The sequence below is a fragment of the Eutrema salsugineum genome, unplaced genomic scaffold, assembly GCF_000478725.1.
Source record: "Eutrema salsugineum unplaced genomic scaffold, Eutsalg1_0 scaffold_8, whole genome shotgun sequence".
NCBI lineage: Eukaryota > Viridiplantae > Streptophyta > Magnoliopsida > Brassicales > Brassicaceae > Eutrema > Eutrema salsugineum.
Window position 1 is genome coordinate 64202 of NW_006256414.1, and position 22304 is coordinate 86505.

At 34.5% G+C, this 22304-nt stretch overlaps 4 protein-coding genes across 4 annotated transcripts; 3 read left to right on the top strand and 1 right to left on the bottom strand.

Annotated features, from left to right (window-relative positions):
* Window positions 1-1360: 1360 nt before the first annotated feature.
* Window positions 1361-4420, top strand: LOC18010332 (molybdate-anion transporter). Its single transcript, XM_006391532.2, has 8 exons — window positions 1361-1586; window positions 1784-1928; window positions 2010-2178; window positions 2263-2533; window positions 2628-2893; window positions 3025-3240; window positions 3671-3779; window positions 4135-4420. Exons 1-8 carry the CDS (start codon window positions 1436-1438, stop codon window positions 4194-4196), a joined length of 1389 nt encoding a protein of 462 aa, XP_006391594.1. The 5' UTR covers window positions 1361-1435; the 3' UTR covers window positions 4197-4420.
* A 312-nt stretch (window positions 4421-4732) lies between these two features.
* Window positions 4733-5756, top strand: LOC18010352 (mavicyanin). Its single transcript, XM_006391533.2, has 2 exons — window positions 4733-5161; window positions 5259-5756. The coding sequence occupies exons 1-2, from the start codon at window positions 4915-4917 to the stop codon at window positions 5648-5650; spliced, it is 639 nt and encodes a 212-aa protein (XP_006391595.2). The 5' UTR covers window positions 4733-4914; the 3' UTR covers window positions 5651-5756.
* A 1430-nt stretch (window positions 5757-7186) lies between these two features.
* Window positions 7187-10175, bottom strand: LOC18009903 (transcription factor bHLH157). Its single transcript, XM_024160510.1, has 8 exons — window positions 9786-10175; window positions 9495-9593; window positions 9320-9383; window positions 9191-9232; window positions 9052-9111; window positions 8070-8960; window positions 7848-7949; window positions 7187-7730 (listed from the first exon to the last, which is right to left on the bottom strand). Exons 1-8 carry the CDS (start codon window positions 9878-9880, stop codon window positions 7401-7403), a joined length of 1683 nt encoding a protein of 560 aa, XP_024016278.1. The 5' UTR covers window positions 9881-10175; the 3' UTR covers window positions 7187-7400.
* A 9019-nt stretch (window positions 10176-19194) lies between these two features.
* Window positions 19195-21058, top strand: LOC18009907 (ORM1-like protein 3). The gene is made up of 3 exons (XM_006391535.2): window positions 19195-19565; window positions 19704-19852; window positions 20601-21058. Exons 1-3 carry the CDS (start codon window positions 19386-19388, stop codon window positions 20737-20739), a joined length of 468 nt encoding a protein of 155 aa, XP_006391597.1. The 5' UTR covers window positions 19195-19385; the 3' UTR covers window positions 20740-21058.
* The last annotated feature ends 1246 nt before the right edge of the window (window positions 21059-22304 follow it).

Here is a 22304-nt window from a genome sequence, read left to right on the forward strand (position 1 = left end):
TAATGCATTTATTCATTATTATTTTAAATGATTTATTTTATTTATATGATTTGATAGATATGAATAGTAAACCATTAAATTTTAAGATAGCCGGATTTGGATCCAGTTTTGCCAAAACCGAGAAACAAATTCTCGGATCCAAAATTTTTAATATCTAAAAATATCCAAATTTGTATTAAAACCGTTATAAACACTAGAATATAACAAAAGACATAATTTTAAAGAAAAATAGAATAATAGATCATAAAATTAAATGCATATTAACGGGTAAAGAATATTCGCACGAGTTTCAAAAAGCTTGAGTGACAATTATATCATTTCTTATTTTAATTATTTTTGTTATTTGTAATAGCATATCATGTAATAATTTACAAAATAAAAATTATTTTTTAAAATGACTACTTAAATAATAATATAAAGATGTGAGAATGCATATTTTGTGAAACAAATTGTGGTATCACAAAATGTTAATATGTTCAACCTAATCTTTAAAACATAAAATGGGTGAAGTTTCCCTTAAAAATTATACAGAGTTCAGGTTAGAGATGTGACATTGAGAGTGGCTAAAAAAAAAAAACCTGAGAAAGATAGAAATTTTAACCGATCTAATATGTTGTATGTGGTTTAACATGTTGCATTGATGAGAGAGAACATGAGAAGGAAAAGGAGAGTGAGAGGGAGAGGGAGATGCAGAGGGAAATGGGTGTGGAGAAAAAAAAAATTATAAATATATTTTAGAAATACGTTAGAGAATCGAGATATTTTTAAATAATTAATTGCCTATTACATATATTTTTTTCTGAATGCAACAATCAAGAATTGTATATATTCGAAAATCATAAACTCACATAAATATAAAGATATCTACAAACGAAATTTGATTTGAAGTTTTAACTGATATATTATTTGATTATTTTCTAAATATTATATATTAAATTATTAAATACTATAAATATATATAAAAATTTGAAATACAAAATCTAATAAAAAAAATTGATATTGTAGAGATTTCTTTTACATATATCAACAAATACAATATAAAATTCCGTGCGAAGCACGGATCAACCCCTAGTTAAATGTTAAAACTATATTATCAGTTTTTGGTTTTACAGAGATTTCAAAGATATTAGATTAACAAAAAAAAAAAAGCGAAACAGATCATGTATAGGTTTTTGGGGTCAATTAAAATCATGTATAGTTAGTTAAATACACAACAGTGTCGAGTAAAGTATACTGTTAAATAAGCTCTGTTAATTCTACAGTATTTCCTTACTAATAGTTTCATTTAAATTGAATGAAATTTGTTGAGTTAAGCAAATTCGATTAATAAATCAATAAATGAAATTGAGAGGCTTTTAAATCTCACTCCATACTGTACAAATCAAATCACAATCTCATCTTCTTCCCCTTTGCTTGCGAGAATTGAGATCTAACAATGGAGATCTTCTACATCGTGGTGTTCGGTGGGCTCGCTGCGATCGTCGCCGGCTTGGAGCTCAGCAAATCCAACAAAGACCGCATTAACACCTCCTCCGCCTTCAACTCCTTCAAGAACAACTATCTCCTCGTTTACTCTCTCATGATGGGTTCGTAGATCTAACCTCTTCGATTCTACTTTTTTTTTTTTTCCCTCGTTGCCGATCCGTGTTACTGCGCCGATTCGCTCTGATTGTTAGCGTAGGTGGAACTAGATCGGTGATTTGATGGAAATTGTCGTTCGTATTGTCGTCTCTTCTTGTGCTGTGTTGATTAAACAAACAATGTCTCTTCTCCGCGGCTTTAGCTGGGGACTGGTTGCAGGGTCCGTATGTGTACTATCTCTATAGCACTTATGGCTTCGGAAAGGGAGAGATCGGTCAGCTGTTTATTGCTGGTTTCGGATCTTCAATGTTGTTTGGGACGATTGTTGGATCTCTTGCCGACAAACAGTGAGCACCCTATTCACTTTCTTCTAATGTGAAATACACTTTGGTGTTTAATTTTTGTTGGGCATTTTCATGGTAACTTAGGGGTCGAAAGAGAGCTTCTATCACCTACTGCATCACTTATATTCTCAGCTGTATCACCAAACATTCTCCCCAGTACAAGATTTTGATGGTGGGTCGTGTTCTCGGTGGTATCGCAACTTCTCTGCTCTTTTCTGCCTTCGAGTCTTGGCTAGTTGCTGAGCACAACAAGGTTGGTCAGCCTCCTTTACCTCCCCATTTCCTATCACGTCAATAGTGCTTTGCTTGATTTTTTTTTTCCTTTTTTCTTGTGCAGAGAGGTTTCGAGCAGCAATGGCTATCAGTGACATTCTCCAAGGCAATATTCCTTGGGAATGGATTAGTGGCCATCATAGCTGGGCTCTTTGGCAATTTCCTTGTGGACTCTCTGTCCCTGGGTCCGGTTGCTCCATTCGATGCTGCTGCTTGCTTTCTTGCTATAGGTATGGCCGTCATTATATCATCATGGTCAGAAAACTATGGCGATCCATCAGAAAACAAAGACCTTCTTACCCAGTTCAAGAACGCGGCATCTGCCATTGCTTCTGGTGAACCTCTTACCTTGGGCTGCTTTTAGAGATATGGCTTTCCTTCTCTAGCTTTATCCCACTCACCACTTTTCTTATCTATTTATTGATTCAGATGAGAAGATCGCATTGCTTGGTGCTATACAGTCTCTGTTTGAAGGGTCCATGTACACCTTTGTGTTTCTCTGGACTCCTGCTTTGAGCCCAAATGATGAGGACATTCCACATGGTTTCATATTTGCAACATTCATGCTGGCCTCAATGCTTGGTAGCTCCATTGCATCTCGTTTGTTGGCACACTCGTCACCAAAAGTAGAGAGCTATATGCAGATCGTATTTGTGATATCTTCTGCTGCTCTAATGCTCCCTGTTCTAACAAGCGTATGCTCTCCATCTTGATATTACTCATTACTTACTTTCCATACTCAAGGAGTATTAGCAATATACTTTCCATATTCAAGGAGTATTAGCAATATAATAATTAATAATTTCTCAATTTCCAATTGGAGCAGTTCTTGGTGGCGCCCTCAGGTGTAAAAGGTGGTAGCATATCATTCTCTGGATGCATTCAGCTAATGGGTTTCTGCACATTCGAAGCGTGTGTAGGAATCTTCTGGCCATCGATAATGAAGATGAGATCCCAATACATTCCAGAGGAAGCCAGAAGCACCATTATGAATTTTTTCCGCATCCCACTCAACATCTTTGTCTGCCTTGTACTGTACAATGTGAGTTTTCCATTTCTTAGTTTTATTCAGACTTTTTTAAGACAGTAGTGTTAGCATCACTGCTAAAAAGAAACCATCTGCTCGTAAACACAATTTTTTTCCAGTAATACACTTCTCTAGCGTCATGAACATGTCGATTGTACAGTAAGTATCGGTGGGATAGGTAACTCGTATTATAGCACTATAAAACGGAATGAACTTTAGATACACCAAGGCCGAGCCAAAGATCTACACAAAAAGCTTGCGAACATATCCATCATATAGATTCAAGGAGTAGTGTCTACATGTTAGCCCTTAGAAACTTGCAGTACAATCTAAAAGTTATCTATTCAATATCCATCATGCGGATTCTTCATTTGGATGCAAACTAGTACAGTAAATATCCACTTCCATGGACTTAATGGGCTTTTATGTTCTTTATATGCTAAAGGTTGATGCGTTTCCAATGACCGTGATGTTTGGGATGTGCTCTGTATTCCTTTTTGTGGCCTCTATATTGCAGAGGAGGTTGATGAATGTAGCCGAGATCCACAAGTCAAGTAAGTCTTCTGACATTACTCACGAAACAGTTTAATGAGAAGTAAAAGTCATGTGGTACACAACGCTTGATTGGGTCATAGAAAGTAACTAGCGGACTTTGGAATATTCTATCATGGAAATAATATATGCTCCCATCAAAAACTGTGGGTCATTATCATTGTTCATTGATGAAATGTAACAAAAGCAGCTATCCCTAGATGAGTTTCGAATGGGTGAACATTGCCTTTAATCATACTTGCATGCGTATAAATTCTTTAATCATACTTGCATGCATTCCCATCATACGTTAAACATGTTTGATCTGATCATCTTCTTGAGGACCGGTGATTCTAGTGTATCTTATTACCATTGCAGGATCACAAGAGTGGTCAGCAGCAAAGGAGATGACCTCAGAAGCTGACCCTCTAAACCCATAATAACCGATATTCCATCACCGATGACATAAAAAGAGTAAACGCCGTTGCTCAGACGGCTTTCTTCTCTTGATGATTTTCTACTTGTCATAATACGTTTTCCACTCAAACCCATAGTATCTTGCTAGTTATGTTTGGATTTTGTGCTTCCACCAGATGTAGCGAACACTCAGACATGTGCACATCAATCAGCTTATTTGAGGCTTTGGCCATTTATTCTTCTTCAATCTTTCAGCATTTTTTTTTTGTGCCCCAAAAAACAATCTTTAGAAGTCCAGAGGTTTTTGGCCCTAAACCATAGAAATGCTGAAATGGTGTTGGTGTTGGTGTTCAAAAGGAAGTCCAACCTCTTTTACCGCTTATATTTTGGTTCAAACTAACTAGTCACATATATGTCTATTACATGAAACACACAGTAGTCCAAATGAAATTTGAACTAGGCAAGGACTGATTGTGTTAGAAAAAATTGCAACGCGAGCGTGTAGTCATAAGATAAACTTGTACATTTGAATCCGTGGAACCGCACGTTATACATAAGACCTGGTGGCCATGTGAAAGCGCAGAATGCACAAAGCAAGCAGACGCTAAATTATAGAAGATAAATGATTGATTAGACCCCTCTTATGTATTGATACGATGCGACATTGCCCACTTCGAGCCATGTGACCAATCCTCAGGGGTACAACCGTCATTCTCTCACTCCTTTGCTTCACCAATTTATATGAGCTTTTTCAGGAGATCTGAGAAACAAAACTCACCAATCAAGAGAGAGAGAGAGACAGAGATGGGAATAATGATGAGTTTGAGCAGCATAGTGGTGTTGATGGTATTGTTAGGACAAGGGATTGGTAAAGTGTCGTCGACGGTATACAAAGTTGGGGACTTGGACTCATGGGGCATCCCAATTGATGCTAAAGTCTACTCCAAATGGCCCAAATCTCACTCTTTCAAGATCGGTGACTCCCTCTGTAAGTAATCATTCAATCAAATCATTATTCATTCTCTTTTCTTTCAAAATTCAAATAATCTCTAAAAACCATCATTGGGTGCAATTCAACGAAACAGTGTTCTTGTACCCACCAAGCGAAGATTCAATGATCCAAGTGACGCCATCCAATTTCAAGAGCTGCAACACCAAAGATCCAATCTTGTACATGAACGACGGCAACTCTGTCTTCAACCTCACCCAAAACGGAACCTTTTACTTCACAAGTGGACATCCCGGCCACTGTCTCAAGTACCAGAAGCTCCTCGTCTCCGTCGGCACCTACTCCGCCGAAGCAGACGACGCCTTGTCTCCGTCGTCTTCCGCCGATGCCGACGCTCCCTCTTACCAAAACGCCTTTGGTTCGATCCCTCTCTCTCAGAAATCTTCGTCGTCTCCGTCGTCCATTTCCGCTTTCACCACCGTCGTTGCTTCCCTGGCCTGCGCTGTCGTCGTCGGTGCTATCATGTGAAATGGCCATTTTTTTAATATTCCCTTTATTATTATTTTACTTTTTTTTTTCCAAAATGCAAAGATGATTGGTTCCTTCTTTATTAGTATCTCTTAATTTTTTAATACATTAAACGGCTCCGAATCTCTCCATTTCTCGTCAATTCGGATTTTCTTTAATTTCATAAACTAGAAATTTCTTTCCAAATCATCTTACTATGATTCTGTTATAATCAAACAATTCATGTACGTGTTTATAAATTTTCAACTTCCATAGCAGAAGTTAATTTGCTGTTATTAAACACAATGTTGTTCGTTAACTTTGATTCCTGATGCAATGCAATGCATAAAACAAAGCGGCAAGGAATGGTAACTCTGACTGATAGCACATAATGACGCAGTGAAACAAACTAAAATAAAGAAAGTAAAAAAAAAAAAAAAGAATGGCCAGAACAGAAGCAGCAATTCCAAAAACCAAAAACTGCTTGTGCGCACTTTGGCAAACTCATCCAATTCTGTTTTGCGTTCTCTGTAGCTTCTTCTCTGTTTACGGGCCTGTTTCTTATATTCAAATCCACCCAAAGCTTAAAACCCAATTTTTTCATATAATCTTTCTACTACAAAACTCTTTTGGATGAAACTAAGGCTTTGATTGGTAACTTTGCGGAATGGCGGAATTGCGGAAAAAATCTTGCGGAATAAATTAAGCGACTTATAAGTCGCTTTTCTGCGGAATGATTTTTCCTTTATATTTTTGTTAAGCAAAAATGCAGTCTGCGTTTTTGTATGTATTTTTTCATTACGCGGATTTTTGTTGATTAGAAAAAAACCTGCAGAATTGTGTTTAAAAACGCAATTTCGCCATTCCGCAGGTTACCAATCAAGGATTATAAGTAGCATGGAACAATCTTATCTTTTCATATGCCGATAAAAACAAACATAAAACTAATTTGGTTTCATTTTTGGGACAAAGAATATTGTTTTTACTGATATGTTACATGCAGTGCTTTTGGAGGATATTGCTAACAGCTCCCTTGGAAGATCTGCACCTTCTTTGAAACTGAAGAAGATAGTTCAGTCGTCTGAGGCTGAGGCAATAGAGCCATTAGATTGGTTAGAACTATCTACATGCACTGTGCTTGTTACCTTATTAGCGAGCCAAAAGAAAAGAGAAAAGAAGACAGTGTGTGCATCTAAACTGAGACAGGGACAATTATGGGCACACTTCATCGTCGATGCAAAGCCACACGTGGTCGCGTTGCTGGCTTGCTGCATACGAAGGATGCAGTCATGTAATTAATCAAGAGTCGATAAATTGAATAAACTTCTCTTGCTATTGCTTTGTGACCTCAAGGTCAACATATAACAAGACTAACTAAAATCTAATGAAATATACATTGGACGATATATCTACAAGATAATCCTATATACTTATCCTAATAGCATGGGACCTGAAGTGATGAGATTGAAATCACGGTTCACAATCTCATGAGTCTATACCCCGCTTTTGAATATTATTACTTATCCGTCATATTTTTCAAATGAGCCATCTTTGGTATGTCTTATAAGCCGTTTTCTTTCATCCAAACAAACACACACAGACACACTCAATGTTTAAAGCCAAAATCTTTTATGTGATGTTTCTACTACAAATTCGTTGGGATGGAACTAAACTATCAACAGATCTTTTTTTTTTTTTTTTGATAAACCAATCAAAGAGAAAAGAAGAAAGAATCAGATCTAAAATCAAGAAAGTAAGTGAGTCCTATAAGTCATGTTTGGTGGGGTTGGGAAGAAGAGTGTTGTTGGAAGAGGTGAACAAGAGAGCATAAGAGTTGAAGCCTTGTGACATGTGGCTTCGCCTCGACGATGAAGTGTGCCCATATTTGTCCCTGTCTTGTTTCCATAACTCCTTTCAATATGTTCAGTCCCAAATTTCTCACTACATCTGCAATCTCTAGAAACCTCTCACCAGTTTCCTCGCACACCATCTCTATCTGCATTTGGCCTTGTGGCTTCAAATCCTCCACGATGATTGGACATACGACCGACTCATCTTCCCCAACTTCCAACGCCCATGTTCTCTCATTCTCCTTCACCAGCTGATATCATTAATTCATCAATATTTACATTGCCAATTCAATGATCATATATAATCATCATCAAACAAAAAAAAGGTAGATTTGATTGATTGAGCGATTTCTCTCTCACTCACTCACCTTAGGCTCGTATGGTTGTTTGAGTTTGTCAGCGTACTTGGCGATGCTTTGCATGAACAGCATGTGTCTTATCGTGAGATCAAGCAGCGTATCAATGCTACACTGTTCAATTCAAAACACTAAGATATTCAATCATTTGTGATCGATCTCAATGCTAATTAATATCTAAGTAAGAGAATATTAATTAAGGTGTCGTCAAGTAATGTATAATATTATTACTACCTTTGCTCCATTTGGAATCATCCCTCGTAACTCCTTGATACGGTCTTGTATCATCTGACGGTCCTTAGGCCTCGGCCTCCTGCTTTCTCCTGCCTTTGCTCTTTTCTTCTTCACACCTTCTTCGTGAGGCTGCTTCTTCCAATTCCCTGCGACGCTTGACCTGTCTTCATCAATCCACAGGCTCCTCTGCGGATCATGGAGGTTAAGAGGAGGAGGAGGTGTTACTGTCTCCGCATGAGACATCATCTGCGGAAAGAAGCTTGAGCTATGCGCTGATGATGATGATGATTCAAGTTTCCGTCTTTTGCTCTGATGATTCAGACAAGAATAAGATTCTTGCGCATAGTTTATGAGAGAGCTGCAAGTGCTGTTGCTAAGGCTGCTGCTTATGATCTCAGAGAAGAGTCCTTTAGGCCGCAAGTCCAAAGGCGTTCCTTGATGGCTAGTAACCGAGGGAGAATCATCAGAGTTGATCATCTCAAATATGTCGAAAAGATCCTTGTCGTCATCATTATTTCCTTGGATCACCATGGAAGTCTCCTGATGATCACCTGATGAGCAATTCTGTTGTGGGGAATCAGCGAGCAGCTCGTACAGATCGTCCAGAGAGTAAGAGCTGAGAATGTCGAACCCAAAATCATCTCCATAGTTGCTTAGATGAGGAGGTTCGGAGGTTTTATCAGAGATGAGCAAAGAAGGAGGATTATCGTCGGTGAAGAAGTCAACATCAAAGCTGAGTCCTTGAAAAGATTCAGGGACATTCATGATCTCACTGCAGTCTCCCAGTGGTAATAGGGACTCGAACAAACTATCCGATTGATCTTGTTGTTTCAAACAACAATCCAGCAGAGCTCTTGTTGTTTGTTCCAACATCTCTGGGCTCTCAACAATCTCAAAGATAGATAGAAAGAAAAAACAAAAACTGATTAGTCCATGACTTCCACAGCAAGAATATACATTTTGTTATGTTTTATGTACAAACCTTTTGAGTAGAGCCTAACTGAACAACGCCGCTTGATCCTACTGGAATGATTGCGATTGTCTGTAAATTAAACATCGGAAACTGCATATTATAATCCGACTCCAATGAATCCTTAAACTTTAAGACAATTAAAATTTACCTTAAAGCCAGAGAGAAACTGATTCTGAAACTCTTGTTCACACTGCAAAACAATCAAACAACATAGATATTAAATCCTTATTCTTTTCTTCACAGAACAAAAAACAAACTGTGAAGAAGGAGAACAAACCTGAAACAGTGTGTCTGAGAACAGCCATCGATAGTTTCCGGTTAAGGCAGCTTCTCCCACGATTCTGGAGCCATATAAAAAAAAGACTAATTAATGAAGAACATACATATATATATATATATATGTTGTATATATATATATATATACATGATTGAATTGTAGGAGAGCTTCTTACCCTTGGCCTAAGATATGATCATGAGCCTGGAGAATCATATCATCAGCGAGTGCCGCTGATGCTTCATCATATTTATGCGCTTCTTTAAATCTCAATAACCTGAAATCATAATTTACCATTCATCCATGATAATTAATTGTAGTTATGGAAACTAAATACTATAATTTTTTCAAAAGTCAACGAATTCAAATTCGAACCTAAAGCAAGAAGCTGCAAATTTAGCCTATCCAAGAAAGAAACATGCGTAAAACCCTCCAAGGAAAATGAAAATAAAAAGAGAAGAGAAATTACATGGGATTAATGGGATCATATCCCCAAAAGACAGCATAAGACCATCCATGGCTGAAACAGAGACTCTTCAATATCTGCTTAACATCCAAATCCATCGTCACCAAAAAAATTGAGAATCCAAACCGAAAACCAGGCCCAACTTTTATGAAACTCGAGAAGACTTCTCCACTTATACTATATGGTATGGATCTCGAGCTCTTAAAAAGACAGAGACTTTTGTCTTCTCCAGAAACCAAACTCCAAAGATAAAAAAGCTGGGAAACAGAGGAGAAATGTCGGTTTAGGGTTTTCTTTAATCTGCAGAAAAAAAAAACTGAGACACAGAGAGAATTCCTTGTTTTTGCTTTTTGTTCAAGCAATTAAAAGGAGTTTTAAAGCTTTTTTCCTTCCACAAAAATAACATAAGCAAAAGGTTTATATATATAATTATATATATATATATGTGTATAATGTGGTGTGTACAGATATTGAAAGGTCTTCTGTAGTTCGATAGGAAGTGGAAGAGCCCTTTTTGTCTGAGGAAGAGGAGAGAGAAGTTTTTTTAGGCATTAAATGTTTTGATTTGCCTGCCGGTGTCAAGTCACGCTTTTGCCCCGGAAGTGACGAGAAATGGCACCGGCTATTACCGGTTAATGAAAGTTTGCTTGCTTTTATGGGATATCTCATATATTTATTTGTTGTCTTTTGAAATTTAATACTAACATATGAGAGGATCTTCGAGGTATCATTTCCATAAAGGGGGGTTTTATTTTACTTCAATACAGATTAATGAATACTCGATACGAATTCATGAGATACTTTAATATTAATAATATACTCTACCTTTTGAAATTTGAAGAAGAATAGTAGTAGTATGGAAATTTGTGATACAGAAGGAAAACAAAAAACAAAAAGTAAGATAATTTGAAAAAGGAGTGATAAATAATTATATATTTTTTGAAAGATGTGGATATGATCCCCACCGAACAAAAAAAAAAAATATATAGATAATGGGGCTGGGGGTTTCTTCTTCCGATCATCTTCTGATCTTCTGATACATTTTCCTTTCTTCCTCGTTTCTTGATATATCTGGTTAAACTAATTAATGTATATATATATCATATCTAGGAATTAAATTTGTAAGGGCAATTTCAATACTACCTCATTTTTATTCTAAATGTTATTTTAAGGAAAACTTTTCTCCAATTCTACTCCATTTTCACTTATAAAATAGAGAAATATCATTTTTTCCTTCAAATATAAAGTAATCTTATTTTCAACTCTATTTTGCAGTGAACTTAATTTACAAATTACTCATTCACTTTTATAAATTCTTAATACTATATTTTTTATTTATAATTTAATTTTTCATATTATATATACTTAATTCAAAATAAAAGATAGATAGATTTAAAATTGAAGATAGAAAATAAAAAATATAATAGTATTACCTGAAAATAGAAATAACATCGGTGATAATTAAATTAAAATGTACTTTATTTTGTTATTTTAGTATTGTGTAATGTTATTTTAATATTACAATGGTTGAATTTTAGAATAATATTATAATTTATAAAAGTTTTTAAAGGAAAGAAAAAAATGAATATGTTCATTTGTAATTTTTATAACTAAAATGTATTATTAGTAATTAATTATAAAATTAAAAACAAATTTAAAATGTTTTTTGGAGTTGAAAATGAAAAAAAATACATTGAAGAGAAACTGAACTCTATTTTAGAGTTACTCCATTTTTGAGATAAAAATGAAAAAAAATACATTGGAGATGCTTTGAGAGAGATAGACATAGGATATATATTATTTGATACTAAAAACTACTAAAATATTTTTTTGTCAACACTACCAAAATATAATTAAGTGTATGAGATATATCAATTGAGATGTTAACCGGGTATCTTCTACGTTAAAGATCAGTTTTTTTCTTCTTTTTTCGACCTACGTTAAAGACCAGTTTTTCGAGTGCTATTGTAATAGAAATATCAGTGTATATCTTGTTTTGAGATTTTTGTTTTTCATTATAAAATTAGTATCATTTAGTTTTACGTTGCCTAAAATCATTGAGAATAAGAATAACATACATATAAATTTACACACGGAAAGGGTTAAAGTTGGCGTAAGGGTATTTAAACCCTCTACTTATTGTACAAGGATGTTATTGTATTATTTTCTTTAACAAAAAAAAAGATGTTATTATAACATGACTATAGTTATCTCTAGGCCTGAATTTTTTGGGAATTAGGACGGGAATTGACGGGTAGGGGATGGGAATGAGAATTTCGGGAATCTGAATATACTACCCAAAGTATTCCCACAAAATAACGGAAAGGGAATTTACGGGTATGGGACGGGAACGGAAAATTCGAGAATCAAAACATACTTCCCATACAATCCCAAAATAAAATATAATCGGGAAAAGAACGGAAAAGAAATGGGAAAAATTTCGGATAATTCAGATAATTAGATTAAAATCAATTTTTGTTTTTTTTTTTAAAAAATATTATTTGTTAATAAATTGGAAAAATCATTATTTATTATAAAAAAAAATTTAAATAACCGAAATCTCTAAAATTTTACTTTATATAATTACCCAACAGAAAGTTCGGATATTTCCATTCCCGTCCCTACCCTTTCCTTTACCCATTCAAATATTATTTTCAATCCCGAATGGGAAATTATAATTTCCCTTTCTCGAAAAATTCGGGAATTTCAGGACGGGTACGAGATGGGACGGGTTACCCTTCCCGAAAAATTCAGGCCTATCTCTATAAATTAAAGCTTAATTAAACGCCTCTTATGGGCCAATGAGGTCCCCCAAACATGTGTCACCTAAATCTTGAATTCTTGGTATGATAATCTTGACTTACTTAGTTCTGAATCCACTTCTTCATGGATTATATATATAAACTGCTTAGCACAAATGTCTTCGTCACCAATCACATAATCTACATAAAGTTTAATAATATATAGTATATATGTATTCAGAAGGATATCAGAATATATATACTATCCTTAAAGCTTCTTTTTAAAAAAAAAAAAAAAAAAGGCTTTCTATTGAAACCATATCAATGTATCATAGATATATTTAGTTAATTGTGGTCTTTTGTGATAAAAATACGGTTATACGCAGTCTTGAGAACGATTATATTTCATCCATTCAGACAGCATATTGTAAGATTATATAGAAGAACACACAAAATTGTTGGCAAACACTTCTTTTTTTCTTTTATTTTGTTTTAAAAAAAATTAGAATAAATATTTTGTCTGCAAAGCTAATTTCTATAAAAACTGCTATATGACGATAGTTATTATTCTTGTAGATGAGTATTAAATGAATTTAGGCATTTTATTTTTTATTGTTTTCAGCGGTTGTCAAAAACTATACTCTAAACTATGGATCTCTTCTTAATCTCTGACTCTGACTATAAGACATATCGACCTTTAAATGCATAAGTTAATGAATATGTTACTATAGAAATACGATATAAACAGAAAACTAGAGCTTCGACGTGCAGAACATATAAAATACTTAAATAGTAAGGTCTGTTCTTTTAGAAAACGCTGCGGTTGCGACAGCGGCACAAAAAATTGTGCAAAACGACAGTGGTCCCCAGCATGATACGACGGTGACGAAACTGGTCGGTGTTACATTAGAGCCGTCGAGGAAAGACGCCGCCGGTCATTTTGCTCATGAGCAGTGACGCTGAAAATTTCAGCGTCCATAAGAGATCCCACTGATAACACCCGCGACCATTTGCAGCGACTGATTTTGTTGCCGTCGCGGCTACTTTACTTTCCATTATAACTATTTTTTGTTCGCCGCTGCCGCAACCGCAGCGTCGAACAGACCCGTAAACGTTAGAATCACATGCGTCAATATTTGACACCCATTTTTGTTACTGGCAACATCTCCACACCACACACATTAGTGACCTACATATATCACTTTAGTTCAACATTCTTTTTAGCTTTCTGGTAGTGGTAGAGAATAAATTACAGATATCTACAAATCTAGAAATGGAAACTGATTATAAATACAAATCAAATGACGAATATCTCAACAATTTGTTTCTTGGATTTGTTAGGAATAGCCATAATTTGGTCTCTTATACTCATCACACGCTCAATCATGGCCGTTGAGACAAAAGTCAACGGCATCAAGATTTTCTCTTAATCCTTTTCTTCTTTGATTGTTTTATTTTCCTTTTTCAAAACTTTCCATTTTTATTCCAACGGTGTCCGAAAGTGGTGAACTAAATCCAAAAAGTGGGATTTTATGTTGTACACTTGTTTTTTTGTATAAATAGATAAATCATTTTAGAAACTTTCCTTTAAAATAAATAGAGAACAGAATTCTTTCTTCATCGCTTATGAGAAACTTTACCAAACTAATTAACATTTGTCAACAGAATGCACTATGATACTCAAAAAAATCACTAAGATATTCATAATCATTTTATTAGTAAATTTGTACAATATGCATCACTTCGTCGTCCATGCTTTTATGTAACATGCATTTTATTATCGTAGTGTGCCTTAAGTTTAATGTTCTCAACTTCAAATTCATACTGGGTGTAGCCAGAAAAAGGAAAACTATTTCCGACAACATTATTTTTAATATTTGTGAACTTAAACTTAAAACCACTTTAAAATATAATATTTTTAAAAATAATTATTTTCTATTACTTTATATTTCTTCTAAATTCAAATGCAGGATTCATAACATATACATTCAAGATTGATTATTTTAGCTTGGACTGAGTCCCACATTAAAATTGTAATTACATTATATTTGAATTCTACTATTCGGATTATGTTGATCGTTTCAAAAGTCTGTTGATTTATAGTTGGAAAAATTAATTGGTTTGAGTATGTAAATATATTTTTATTTCATATAAAATGATCTAGTACTATTTTTTTATCTTCTTTCCATTAGAAACCAATATGGTGAACTGCATTGTTTTTATGGAACATCAGTTTCAGTTATTCTGTCATTTTTTAGATTTGAAAGAAAAAAAACACTGTTGTCTTCAAAGTAAAATAACCCTTTTGTTTCAGGTAACACAACTACTATTTTTTATAATTCCCAAATTCTCCATTAAAAAAATTGTAATTCTTTGCATTCTATGTAGATACTATAATGTCTTTATCTCTGATCAGTCGATTTCATTTGAGTTTAATTACGTATTGATTATCGTTACTGGTAGGATATATCTTCGATATGTATCAATTTAAGATATATCATATATTTTCTATTCTACTGCATATTTTATATTCTCCGATCTCGTAGGAGTTCAACCTAAAATCTTGTACAATAAATATTTATCTTGTGATCAATAAAGGTTCAAAGTGTTTATGTCAGCTTTGGGAGTTACATATACATACCAAAGTTCACATTTTAATACGTTAGCACAGTATATATCTAAAATTAATGTGGCAAAATGAAAATGAATATATATAATTTGAGATGCAATGGAATATCAAAAAGGGGAAAGGGGAAACAAGGCACGCTTTGTCCCAAAGAAAGGACCAACTTCGATGGGTATCCTTATATTTGTTAAGAGACTCTTATGGTAACACCATCATGCTATTTCCCACTACCATCAACTATCATCATTCCCTTTTTACACACATACACACACACACACACACACACACACACACACACACACACACACACACACACACACATACATATATATATACATACATATATATATATATGTGAAACCATAATTTTTGTATATGTATGCCATGTCATTAATTAAGTTACGTAAATCATTAACTCCAACCAACCAAGTTATATATTCAAGGCTCGTTTGTTGTCATGAATACACACATTCATATTGACATATATATATCAACTTTGCTTAATAAAGAAAACGAGAGTTTCTTTCAAACTATTATCTTGTTTTCCTATTGAGACCAAGGCCATAAGCGACAAAGAGCTTCAATCATGCTGATCTATTGCTTGGCCTTGACGTTTACGCTACCAAAGCCGATGCAACAACATTCCTTTGGAATTCTTGTCTCGAGCTTGAATCGTTATAATAGAAGGATCTCGGTGCCCACTGTCCAGCATCTTTGAACCCTTTAGCTTCCCACGGTGCTTTACATTTTGATTAATCGTGCTCCAAAATATTCAGAGGTTCCTTTATTAATCATTGAAAGAGCATATCGTTCCGAACTTTCCAAAAATCCATATAAAGCACCGTGGTCAACATACTTCTGATTAATCTAATATATATATTTCACAAATAAATAAAATTAAAAAATATTTGTAACACATGGATCGATCCCGACGAAAATTCTCTAGACTCTACGAAGTTGAGAATAATGCTTATACGTGTATTCCTGTTTAACGTACGAAATTTTCATGTTTGTATATAACATAGAACCATACATAGTTGATAGTTATGAATAACTTAAACTTAGACATATTCAACAATTGAATAATGTCTTAATGGTAAAATATTACAATACTCACTCTATAAAAGAATTCGAATGTGAAAATTTATCAACAGACAAATGAAAATGGCAATATTTTTTAAGAAGACATGTTATTTTTACTTATATATATATATATATATATATGAAGATATCTAGTTACTGAAGTAAAATAAAAGTAAGCAGATATAATAGACAGTAGCCGGCAGTAGCCACATATTTAGACACCACTATCTAAAACTAAATAGCTGATGAAGTGACGATCAAATTGTGGTTATTGATAAAAGGTTAGCACAAGTTGTTTATGTTATTACGATGCAAAATGGAATGATTTAGTAATGGATCGATATGATTTAATTAAAATGGAATCATCTTTAATCAGTTTTTATTTGGTTTTAAATTTATGCATGGGATTCTCTCGAGGATGTATCATTGTGCTTTATCGACGATTTTCCTCATATATAGACCACAAATTTATATGTAACACGTAATAATTTCGCCGCAATGATTTTGACAGTCAATTTCTCTTGACAAAAAAAAAGAAAAAGAAAAAAGAAAGAGAAGAAGTCAATTTATCGTTTGAATGATCACATCGTTATTGCCTTTATCATCTTACTTGGCGATTATCGATCGGTAAAGATCGGCCATAATTTTTTTATTATATTATGCAAATTATATATATGAATACAATTACAATCACAGTTAATATTTGCTATTGGAAAATTATACAGTATACTACTCACGTAATGACGTAATTATAAATAATAGTTATAACTGCATTTGTGTTATAACGCAAATATGCGAACTGGTTATTAGGTTTTACAATCGGTTTTAATCTGGATCAATTTTTTAACCTTTCATCAAATTAAATTTCTTTCTAACTATTTATAAAATTTTAATCCTAACCATTAGGCTTGCTGTTGGTTTTTGTACAATATCTCTATTACATATATAAAAGTAGATTACAAGAACCAATTTGTTCTGACCTAGTGGTAACTCCCAAGTAGGATAGTTCCGGGTTCGAGTCAACTTGATCATATCTAACTGTGCTTTAAAATTTAGAATATTTCAAACGCATATCCAAATGTAAATATGGAATTAATCTTTGGACCTAAACAACTTTTTGAATTTCTCATGGTTAAAAAAGAAAAAGTAGATGATAAGGAAAAAAAACAACTTCCAAAGTTTAGTATGGTTTTTGTACAACTTCTTGTTTATGAAATTATATTGAAGTTGATGATATTAAAATAAGATGATACTATCTTATCTCTCAAAATAGCTAAGGAGATGGTAGTAAATGTTTAGCTTCAATGCTATATTTAAGAAAAAAATTACTCATCTCCATATACGCTTTCAATTTATATTTAAACTAGTAGAGGATTATCGTATATATGAAGATAATTAAAAACGCAAAAAAATGAATTTGGTGAGAGTAGCCCTAGGCATACGGGTCCTCGGGTCGAGTTCGGGTTGGTTCCTCGGGTCGGACAAAATCGAATTGTAGATTGCAAAAAACAAAAAAAAAACATACGAAAAAGAGTTTAGAATCACCTGCAATTGGATTCTAGACGAAGATGAATGAGGAGAATGACGAGATAATGCTTCTATATTGTCGAATTTAAGTTTATAGTCAAGTTTCAGTGAAGATAGAAGTGAAACCGGCGATATCAGAGAAAAAATTTAGAAAATTTATAATATATGTAAATGTATATCGATATAATATATATGATATATATTTTTTCGGGTCGCAGAATGGATCTCGGGTTTGACCCGAACCGAAATTAAAACCAAAAATCATTTACACCAAACCAATCGAATTTAACAGTAGAACCAAAATAAACCTGAACCCTGTTTTTCGGGTCAGGTCGGGTCAGTCGGGTTCCGTTTTAAAGCCCAGGCCTAGGTGAGAGATAAGAGCGATTCTTGTTTGGAGAACAAGTAGGATTAGCAAGTTAATAATCTAATAGTTGTATTTTGAAAATGACAAAAACATTGTAAAAGAGGAAAGTAAACCAATCATGAACATTCGCAAACTCCAAGGTGCGGCCCACGATAAGGTAGAGTTGGAGGTGTTACGGTGCATAAGCACCCATACAATCATTTTCCTACTTTGAACAAAACACCGTTTGTCAGGGAATGTCTCTTCTTCGTACAATTCAACCAATTTCTTTTTTTTTAACAGAAAATTAGTATATTATTTGATTGTCTTTTTGTCTATATATTGGCACTTGATTTCACCCTGCCCCCACAACTTATATCCATTTTAAGTGGTTGGACTCCCAAAATCTTTTTTTTTTATCTTGACTCTTATTTTTGTTTGTTATAATTTCAGAATCCTCACTTGCAGACTGGATAATACATAGTATTATTTTACACGTAATAATTGTATAGAATTTGGATTAATTAGCCGTTAAATACTGTTTTACACATATAACAGTAACATACAAGCCATAGTTAGACGAAAGTGTTTCCAAATAAAAGTACATAATTCTAAAAAAGAGAAAGAAAGAAAAAGGTTTAAAAACAAAAATTGGTGGTAGTGTGGCCATAAAAAGCGCGGGAGCTGTTTCACGAGCGACGAGGAGGACGAAAGATTCCTGAAGAAGAAGACGTGGAAGAAAAGGATTGGATAGGCAGCTCGAATGACATGTTGATTTTGAGGGTTCAGTGTCGGATATGAGGAGGCAAACTCTGCCCAGCCTGTCAGATTATCTTTTTCCCACCCACACTCTCACACACACAATAATAATAAATAAATATTAAAAGGCTTTTTTTTTTTACAACTGTTTTTGTTTTTTCTAATTTGAAAGAGCTCATTGTTTTATCATATTCAAGAATAAGGATGGGCTTGATAATGCAAGAGAGGCTTAATAATGATGGGCTTATGAAAGCCCAATAGTATTCTGGCCCAGCCTAAGCGAATGCGAGAGAGAAGAGCGAGATGTGTTTCGTGCTTTGGAGAGAGAGAGAGAGAGAGATCAGAGACGGGGAAGGAAGGCAGGAAGGAAGGAAGGGGGAAATAAAATAGAAATCGAGAAGAAGAAAAGGATCAATAATCATCATCATCATCATCATCATCATCGTCAAAATCGGAGGGCGATCGAAATTTGGAGAAGAAAGGAAAGGAAACTAGGAAAGAGAAGATCCAATCGAAGGTGAATGATGTACGTACGGGCGGTTCCGACGACGGATGTGAATCGGAACACGGAGTGGTTCACGTATCCAGGTGTGTGGACGACTTACATCCTCATCCTCTTCTTCGGCTGGCTCCTCGTTCTCTCCATCTTCAACTGCTCCCCTGGCATGGCCTGGACCATCGTCCACCTCGCTCATTTCTCCGTACGTCTTTTTGTTCTTTGATTCATTTTGATTTCAATCAGATCAGATCGTATTGTAGTTTGTATTGTATCAATCAATCAATGAGTGAATCAACGAATTGTTGTGGAATGAACCAATCGATTGTTGGCTTGCCTTTAGGTTACATATCATTTCTTTCACTGGAAGAAGGGAACACCGTTTGGGGATGACCAGGGAATCTACAACAGGTTGACTTGGTGGGAACAGATTGACAACGGCAAGCAGCTCACTCGCAATCGCAAGTTCCTCACTCTTGTTCCTGTTGTCTTGTATGTTCTCTTTGCTTCTCACTTCTTTATTGCTTTTACTTCTCAGGATTGATTGATACACTTGTCCTGCCTTACTCCTCTGCATTCCCCATCCCTTTTTGATATGCTTTCTTTCTTTCTCCTTTGTCTTGTTCCCTTTGCCTATAGCTAGTTACTCAGCAATATTGAATCTTTCGCCATTCTCTGTGTGCCTACCATTTGCATAACCCTTTTCCAATGTTCAAAGAAGTGAATCATCTTTCCTTTCCTCTTCTCCATTTTTAGCGTTATTTTGTGACATAAATCTGAACCCCCTTTCGTTTACATTCCTTGGTACAGAGACAGAGATTGGTGTCATAAGTTAACATTGCTACTTTGTTCAGATTAATTATTTCTTCTTCTTTTTTTGTTCATGTACATCAATTGCCTCTTTCTATCTCCTTGTTTTATGTCAACCTCATTCTTTTTTTCTCTTGAGGAAATTCTTATACCAGCTGTTGTTATCGTTTCTATGTTGTCTTGGTTGGGTTTGATCATACTTGCTGATATGATGGGTTAGGATTTAGCTTCTCTTAGTGTTTCGGCCTATTTATTAGCCTTACATTTCCACCTACTGTATTATGACAATATCTGAAACCATATCTGTTGTTTTGTCTAGTGTGGTGGGACAACTACAATATATAGATATACTAGGATGTTTTTTTGACATTTTTACTGGTGGATGGATCTTGTTATGAATGAAACTTGTGTTTTGAACTTTGGGTTTTAGGTACTTGATAGCATCTCACACGACAGACTATCAACATCCGATGCTCTTTCTGAACACGCTTGCTGTATTTATAATGGTGGTTGCAAAGTTCCCACACATGCACAAGGTTCGCATCTTTGGAATCAATGCAGACCAATGAAACCACCACCATATGCGTTATAATGAACTCAGATATATATATATATATATATATGTCTGACCATCATCATGGATGGATGGAGCCTTGAAATGACACATACATATATGCCACTTTTGTCTTCTTCTTCTTAGATTTTCCTCGTTATTAATGTAAAAGCCAAAGAAGTCAGAGAGAAGGGTTTGTAAGTCTCAACCCGCGGTTTAGTAAATTTTAAAATTTTACGTTATACAGTCGAGACTTTTGGTCATTGTTGCTTGCTAACTTATACTGTTATTGTGAAATCCAGAAGAAAAAGAAGAAAGAGGATATTTGATTACGATTAGTGAGTGAGCCATGTTTTGATGTGACTCTTTTCCTTTGGGCTACAAAAGCATTAGTCCAATCGGTTCCTTCTTTTACGTCGGCCCGTCCATCAGCAGAATAAAAATCAAAAATGTAAATTCTTTTTTTTTCTTTCTTACAAATATCCTTTCTAAATGATTCCCAACTACAGTATTCTCAAATATTAGAAATAGTCCAATAGCATGGAGGTTGCTTAATTCTAAGCTAAACCCGAATAATAATACAAATTTGTAGAAGCAAACAAAGAATCAAAATGAGAAGATGTTGATCGCAAAGTGTTGTTGGAGAGTCAATTGCAACAGAAACTAAATCTACACACCTATTCTCTATATAGATACGTTTCATATATAAACTAATATTGGTTTCCTATTTTTTGTTTACATATGTATATTGTCCTAAAAATTGTATTTAATCTGCAAATAGCCTCTGCCATTTTCCCTCAAAGAGTCAAAGATCAAGAGGACTTTTGGACTGCGACTACAAAAACGGGTTTAGCTAATTAAAATTCTACAGTTAATGCACATGTTCTTAGACTTGTTAAAGGTTTTTTAAATCTCTGTTGTACGGAACCAACCCTGTTAGAGATCATTTAACTAGTAGTAATATGTCTAACATCATCTTAAATAACCCAATTTAATAATAATTGACATTTAATGGTTGTAAGCTGGACTCTTAAACCCAACTCATCTTCCACTTTTCCCATAATTTAATCTTCATTGCTTTACACCCAATCAAACATGTTTTTGATCTTCTGTGCGAGGATAGAGAGAGAGAGAGAAGGAGAAATGATGATGACGATGGAGAGAGATACGAAGTCCGAGGGGAATGTTTGGGTGGCTCCATTTCATTTTATTTTTATTATTATCTTGTATTTGTACAATTTAATTGGAGTATTATGTTTTTTTGGTAGTTGTTGTTAATTGTTAAAGTTGCCTTGAGAAACCGAACGTTTTGCGGTTCTCTTTCTCCTCAAAGCCGCTTTGACTCAACCGTACTCCCTCCTTTCAAGGGTTCCTAAATGACAAACAAATAGCCAAATGGGTTTTTTTCTTCTCCTTCATACTCTTCAGTCTTCACTAAAAGGGCTTTGAGTAATGTTTTTAGTCTATAGATATAATTAGTATAGTACACATGTAGGAAGCACGTGACTGAAATCGGAACAATAGAAAATTAAAATATGGGTTCTCTTAGGCTTAACCTAAATTAAGCACACTTACATATAC

Bases quoted from the DNA above. Each gene is read 5' to 3' on its own strand.
- LOC18010352 (XM_006391533.2), top strand. From the start codon at position 4,915: ATGAGCTTTTTCAGGAGATCTGAGAAACAAAACTCACCAATCAAGAGA. The intron at 5,162-5,258 runs GTAAGTAATCAT...TCAACGAAACAG, and splicing joins CAAGATCGGTGACTCCCTCT to TGTTCTTGTACCCACCAAGC.
- LOC18009903 (XM_024160510.1), bottom strand. From the start codon at position 9,880: ATGGATTTGGATGTTAAGCAGATATTGAAGAGTCTCTGTTTCAGCCAT. The intron at 9,594-9,785 runs GTAATTTCTCTT...TTATGATTTCAG, and splicing joins TATGATCCCATTAATCCCAT to GTTATTGAGATTTAAAGAAG. The intron at 9,384-9,494 runs GTAAGAAGCTCT...ATATGGCTCCAG, and splicing joins GATCATATCTTAGGCCAAGG to AATCGTGGGAGAAGCTGCCT.
- LOC18009907 (XM_006391535.2), top strand. From the start codon at position 19,386: ATGATGTACGTACGGGCGGTTCCGACGACGGATGTGAATCGGAACACG. The intron at 19,566-19,703 runs GTACGTCTTTTT...GCTTGCCTTTAG, and splicing joins TCCACCTCGCTCATTTCTCC to GTTACATATCATTTCTTTCA. The intron at 19,853-20,600 runs GTATGTTCTCTT...TTTGGGTTTTAG, and splicing joins ACTCTTGTTCCTGTTGTCTT to GTACTTGATAGCATCTCACA.
- LOC18010332 (XM_006391532.2), top strand. From the start codon at position 1,436: ATGGAGATCTTCTACATCGTGGTGTTCGGTGGGCTCGCTGCGATCGTC. The intron at 1,587-1,783 runs GTTCGTAGATCT...CCGCGGCTTTAG, and splicing joins CGTTTACTCTCTCATGATGG to CTGGGGACTGGTTGCAGGGT. The intron at 2,894-3,024 runs GTATGCTCTCCA...CAATTGGAGCAG, and splicing joins TGCTCCCTGTTCTAACAAGC to TTCTTGGTGGCGCCCTCAGG.